Consider the following 6,851-nt stretch of genomic DNA (forward strand, 5'->3'; position numbering starts at 1 on the left):
TCTTTTCCTATTTTGATGCCTTTAATTTCTTTCGTCTGTCTAATTGCTCTGGCCAGTGTTTCGAGAACTATGTTGAACAGAAGTGGAGAGAGAGGGCATCCCTGTCTTGTTCCAGATTTTAGAGGGAATGCCTTCAGTTTTTCTCCATTCAGAATGATGCTAGCCTGAGGCTTAGCATAGATTGCTTTTACAATATTGAGGTATGTTCCTGTTATCCCTAGTTTTTCTAGAGTTTTGAACATAAAGGGATGCTGTACTTTGTCGAATGCTTTTTCCGCATCTATCGAGATGATCATATGGTTCTTATTTTTAAGTCTATTGATGTGGTGAATAACATTTATTGATTTCCGTATATTGAACCAGCCTTGCATCCCAGGGATGAATCCTACTTGATCATGGTGTACAATTTTTTTGATATGTTTTTGTATCCGATTCGCCAGAATTTTATTGAGGATTTTTGCATCTAGGTTCATTAGAGATATTGGTCTGTAGTTTTCTTTCTTTGAAGTGTCTTTGTCTGGTTTAGGTATTAGGGTGATGTTGGCCTCATAGAATGAATTTGGAAGTTCTCCCTCCTTTTCTATTTCCTGAAGTAGCTTGAAAAGTATTGGTATTAGTTCTTCTTTAAAGGTTTTGTAAAATTCTGCTGTATGCCCATCGGGGCATGTTTTATCTTCTCATTTCTTAAGTGGAATTCTCATATTGATAAGAATAATTTTCCAAAATAGTGGAAGTATGTTATTTGGTTAGGGATATTGAGATGTAGCTATTTATAGTCTTCAAGCTCAGTTATTGTGTAAAAAATATTAACCTCCTTTTGTCTTTCTTTCTTTTCTGAAGGTGCTAGTGAGTGAAGATTCTGACAGTGATGGCATTGTGGCCCACTTTCCTGCCCACGAGAAGCCAGTGTGCTGTATGGCTTTTAATACAAGTGGTAAGTTTTTATTTTGCCATTTATTTCATGAGTTTTCCAGCCAAGTATTTTGGAAATGGAAAATACAAAATATGGAATATGACTTTTCTCCATGTTGTCAGTGTATATCAGAAATGTTGGTTGTCCTCAGTATATTGAATGAATGAATTTATTTACAACTTATAACCAGTCAAAGAATAATAGTTTCACTCCTAGTAAAGTGATGATTAAATTGCAGTGGTAGATAAATAGTGTTATTGAGTTGCATTGATTTTTTTTCCACATTTTTTATGGTCCATTATAGTTGTACATAATGATTAGATTTTTTGTTACATATTCATACATGGGCACAATATAACAATATAGTTGGCCAATATCGTACCCCAAAACTTTCCTCTCCCTTCCCTTCTTCTACCCAAGGTTCCCTTTCCTTTACTGATTTCCCTTTGATTTTCATGAGATCTGCCCCATATTTCTTTTCCTTTTTTCCACATATGAGAGAAAACATAGGAGCCTTGATCTTCCGAGTTGCCTTATTTTGCTTGACATAATGGTCTCAAGTTCCATGCATTTTCCTGCAAATGACATGATTTCCTTTTTCTTTATGACTGATTAAAAGTCCATTGTGTATATATACCACATTTTCTTTATCCATTCATCTGTTGATGGACACTTAGGCTGGTTCTATAGTTTGGCTATTGTGAATTGTGCTGCTATAAACATGGGTATATGTGTATTACTTTAGTATGATGACTTTAGTTCCTTTTTTTTTTCTTTTTTCTTTTGATACTGGGACTTAAAACCAGAGGGACTTTACCACTGAGCTACATCTACAGTCTCTTTTTTTATTTTTTGTTTTTAATTATGGTCTTGATAAATTGCTTAGGGCCTTGCTACATTGCTGAGATTGGTTTTGAATTTGTAAGCCTCCTGGCTCAGACTCCCAGGTTGCTGGCCACCACACCCAGCTAAAGTCTTTAGGATAAATACTGAGGAGTGGTATAGCTGGGTTATATGATGGTTCCATACCAAGTCTTTTGAGGAACCTTCATACTGGTTTTCATAGTGGTTGTACTAATTTACAATCTCACCAATAGTGTAAAAGTGTTTCTTTTTCTCCACATCCTCTCCAGCATTTATTATTGTCTAAATTCTTGATGACTGCCATTTTGACTGGTGGGACATGAAATCTTAGTGTGGTTTTGATTTGCATTTCCCTAATTGCTAATGATATTGAACATTTTTATATAATTATTGGCTGTATGTGTTTCTTCTTTTGAGAAGTGTCTTAAATTTCGTTTGCCCAGTTATTAATTAGGTTATTTGCTTTTTCAGCATTAAGTTTTTTTGAGTTCTTTATATATTTTAGATATTAATCCTTTGTCAAAAGAGTAGCTAGAAAAGATCTTCTCCCATTCTGTGGGTTCTCTCTTTACATTCCTAGTTGCTTCCTTGAGTTGCATTGATTTTTGTATTATTATTATGACAAAAGCTTCAGTATTCTAAATCAGAATGTTAATGTATGTGAATGGCATTTTCTTTGTAACTTGAAAGTTTTTTTTTAACTTATAAGCTCATTTACTTTTATTTTCCTATTGTATTGCATATGCTCTTAGTTTTTCTGGTTTTCTAAGGAAATTTGATAAAGACTAGTATTATAGCACTATATGTGGAGTACCCTGTTTCTTTTCATTTTTTATTATGAAAAGATGGAAAAATGAAATAAAAAGTAGTACAACAGTCATACATGTACCACTACCATCTAGATTCAACAGGTGTTCACATTTATGTTTCTCTGTGTGTGTAAGCACAAGCACATGTGTTTTCCTGCAACTTCCAAACATGTCATATACACTAATATTTCATCCAGTTTCATTTAATCATGCATTTCTTAAAAAAGGATCTTTTCCTATATAATCAGTATTATAGCTCAGAAAAATAACACTTTATATTGTCCAGTGTAATTCATGATTTAAAATTTCCCAAAAATATTTACTGTAACTACTTCAAACCATGGTCTATGGTTTGCTCCTTACATTATAGGTCTCTTTAAATTCCTTTTAATATAGCATATAGCTTGTACCTTTTTCTTTTCCTTTTTTTTTTTTTTTTTGGTGGTGCTGGGGATGCAGCCCAGGACCTGTGAATGCTAGCCAAGCAGTCTTTACCACTGAGTTACATCCCTAGCCCCTTTATTTGTTTATTTATTTATTTTTGCACTGTCCAAAGCATTTGTGTTATTAAAAATCTGGATTTATCAGAGTTTTTCATTATAATGTTTTGAGAATTCCTGTATTTCTTCTACCAACTGTAAGTTAGCCTAGAAAAGCTTAAAACTATTTAGTCTTCTTTGTTTATTTTTAAACTTCCTAAGAACTTCCATGTCCAACTTTTTATCCCAATAGGAAACATATCAGGTCATGTCCCTATTTCTGTTTCATCATATGGAAAAGTTGGTGACCATCAAATGACTGCATACATTTGAGATAGGGTTTTTTTCCTTGTAGAAATTAGCAAGTATTCTATGGAGAGTTATTTTGACCTCAGTTCTAAAACTTTTAAATTAATAGTTCTATTACATTAAAGGTCGAAAAATGATGTTTCTAATTCTATCATATTCCTGCATTTACTTATGCTAGTCTTCTATAAAGAAAGAATTATCTTATCAAGCAGGTATTTACCACAGTTCTCCAATATATTTAGACTGATAAATTCCTTCTTTTTTCTTTTTTTTTTTAGCTATCAGTTTTTTTTTTTTTAGTAAGCTTGTTAAGCAGTTGGTAATACTTCTAGTTTTGAGAAATGAGGTATTTTTAAAATACTTTGTTTCTAAATAAATGATAAAATTGCTCTTTTGCTTTCATGGCTGATATAGTATTTAAAAATTTATAGTCTTTTCAGATCTTATCCATTTGGTTGATGTATCTGAGGAGCCTACCATTTTTATCTTATCTCTCAGAAATGATCATATCACTTGAAATTGATGGGAAAGATTCTTTATTTTTTCCTTCTTTTTTAAAATAATGAATGATGGTAAGAGAGTAATATAGAGTACTTTGAATAATATTCGTTCTAATAACTCAATTAGTAATTTTTTATGGAGAACAATTTTCTAGTGATTGGTGATCAGTAGGATTGATTTAATTAATAAAGACAAAGATTTATTGAAATTGAACGTTGTGAGAATTCAGTTAAATTTGAAGAAACATTCTGAAAGTTATGTTACTTACAGCACTCCAGTTGGGGTAACCAGTATGACTTATTTTTTTTTTTGAGAGAGGGAGAGAGAGAGAGAGAATATTTTTTTTTTTTTTTAGTTTTCGGTGGACACAACATCTTTGTTTGTATGTGGTGCTGAAGATTGAACCCGGGCCGCATGCATGCCAAGCGAGCGTGCTACCGCTTGAGCCACATCCCCAGCCCCATGACTTATTTTTATATTCATCCATTAGGTCAAATTGCCTTTGTATTAGTGTATATTTCAGATGCCACTTTAAGTGCTTTTGTCATTTGGAGATACATTTTTCCTCTTCATGACTTTGTATTATATGAAGAACATATCATTTAATGTAAAGAATTTCATAGTCATCACTATCATTGTCATTGATTTTCCATTAAAAATTGTTTCATTTTTTTGAAGTGCATGTTGCCATTTGGTGTTGACATCCCATATTTGTGTTTATATAAGATTGTTAAAAATATTTATAACTATTTTCCATTTTCCTAGAGTGCTAGGTTTAGGAGTATGATGTAATTTATTTTGTGATAATTATTTGTTTAAATGCTTCTTTCCTTTATAAACCTCTGTCTTCCTCCCAGTTAGGGATCAGATGTTGTTTATCTTTTTTTTTTTTAAGATAGTAAATTATTTATTTATTTACATATACCTTTTGGTGCCTTGCATGGATCTCAGTGTATTAAGAAAGTTATTGAATGTGTTAATTTGAAACCATTCCCAACTATGAACACTTGGCTCTCTGGTAGGCATGGTATTCCCTGTTATGAAAATAAAGCTAATAAATCAATCAATACTTCATTTTTCTCCCCCCACACCCTCAGTTTTCTATTGATATTTTGATGAAAGAATCCTAGAGCTATTTTGGAATTTATTCATTTTGAGATGGCTCATAGTGTCTATAGAGTTTTCTCATATTGATTGTATATAATTGTTTTATAAAACAATTTATGAATTTATATATCATTGGAAGTAACCTCAAAATAGGCTACTGACTCATAGATGCCTGTTAATTGAGTTAATACATGGCAATTTCAAAAAACAGCAGTTTTTTCATTGAGTATTAGCTATATTTTTGAGCTTACCAGCAACAAAAATAGTGAATATTTTCATATAACTTCACTTTTGTTACGCAATTATTGGAATATTGAATATGCTTCAGAATTATTATAGAACCTACATATATCATTATGCACGTACATACACACACATACATACACATATATCTATATGTTTCATTTCATTTGTGTTATTGAGGATGGTGCTCAGAGCCTCCCACATGCTAGACAGGCTAGCTACATCCCCAGCCCTGATACATTTTTAACATCTCATGTAGTTTGTCTTTTAAATAAATATTATTTTGGGAAAGTTGTCCTTAGGCTTCATATATTGTGAAAGCAGCCCATGGTGGTGAAATGGTTAAAATTACCTCATCAAAAGTGTTGAAGCTTGCCAGGCATGCTGGAGCACACCAGTAATCCCAGTGACTTGGGAGGCTGAGGCAGGAGGATTGAGAATTCAAAGCCAGCCTCAGCAAAAGCAAGGTGCTAAGCAACTCCTTGACAACCTGTCTCTAAATAAAGAACACAAAAATAGGGCTGGGGATGTGACTCAGTGGTGGAGTGATCCTGATCAATATCTGGTACCCCGCCCCCTCCAGGCCAAAAAAGTGCTGAAACTTGAGTTGGGTGTGGTGGTGTACGCTTGTAATCCCAGCTACTAAGGAGGAGAATTTTGAGCCTGAGACCAACCTGGGCAGTTTACCAGGATCTTGCCTCCAAATTTTTAAAAATTGAAGAGCTAAGGATGTAGCATAGTGGTAGAGTGCCCCTGGGTTCAATCTACAGTAAAAAACAAAACCAAAAAAACAAGTGTTGAAGCTTGATATGGTTTTACCCATTTCAGTTGAACACATTGAAAGACAGATCATATTGCCTGGCTAGGAATTGGTAATTCAGTTAATAAAAGACAGTTCCAATATATGCAACCTGCTGGTGAGATACAAATATGTAAGTAGAGCCTTAAGGAAGGAAAATCCTAAATGCAGTATCGACAAAGTACTACTAGATAAGTAAATATGAACCTGGTTTGGGGGAGAGTTCTTCAAAAGGAAATTAGTGCTAAGTTCAAACTAAAAGATGATTAGTTGGGAAATAATTATCTGTGCCTTTATACAAGTAAGTACTGATTGAATGAGTGAGGAAGAGAAAACGGGGTACATTTGAAATATATTATAAAGCACATTCTATACAATGGACTCATGAATCTGTTATGTAGGAGATAGGTTTTTTTTTAATAGGTGTTTCAGTAACATTCTAGTTTTGTAAATTAAACATCTGTGGTAAGTGGAGGGTTTATAACTCAAATCACTCACATAGTTGCTTTGTATAATGCTTAATAGAAGCTGGTAAGTAGAGAATTTTATTTAGTTGTTTGCAGTTCATCTGAATTGTGTTTAGCTTTGTGTATTATTGCTCTTCAAAATAGTGAACTGGGGAACCGTCCCGCGGAGCCTGCGGAGGCTGCTTCTTGGACCCTGCTCCTATCAGAGCATACAACAAGCACTAAGCAGCCGAATTCCGGCTCCCGGAACTGAGCCCGCGGGGACTGCTTCTTGGAGCTTACACTTATAGGAGCTTACACCGAGCACGGAGCGGCCGAGTTCCAGCTCCTGGAACTTCCCTGGACCGGGGCTAGGAGCCC

At 34.0% G+C, this 6,851-nt stretch overlaps 1 protein-coding gene across 9 annotated transcripts in view; it reads left to right on the plus strand.

The window, feature by feature from the left end:
* The window catches only part of Bcas3 (BCAS3 microtubule associated cell migration factor), a 575,967-nt gene that overhangs the window by 179,122 nt on the left and 389,994 nt on the right, over window positions 1–6,851 (plus strand). For all 9 annotated transcript variants that reach the window (XR_007342273.1, XM_048788041.1, XM_048788067.1 and 6 more), the window contains one exon: window positions 841–934. Coding sequence is in view for 8 of the 9 variants with exons in the window: in XM_048788041.1 (XP_048643998.1) it covers window positions 841–934 (94 nt within the window). In the remaining variant the exon portion in view is untranslated. The remainder of the gene's footprint in view (window positions 1–840; window positions 935–6,851) is intronic.

This window comes from Marmota marmota, unplaced genomic scaffold (assembly GCF_001458135.2).
Source record: "Marmota marmota marmota unplaced genomic scaffold, marMar, whole genome shotgun sequence".
Taxonomy (NCBI): domain Eukaryota; kingdom Metazoa; phylum Chordata; class Mammalia; order Rodentia; family Sciuridae; genus Marmota; species Marmota marmota.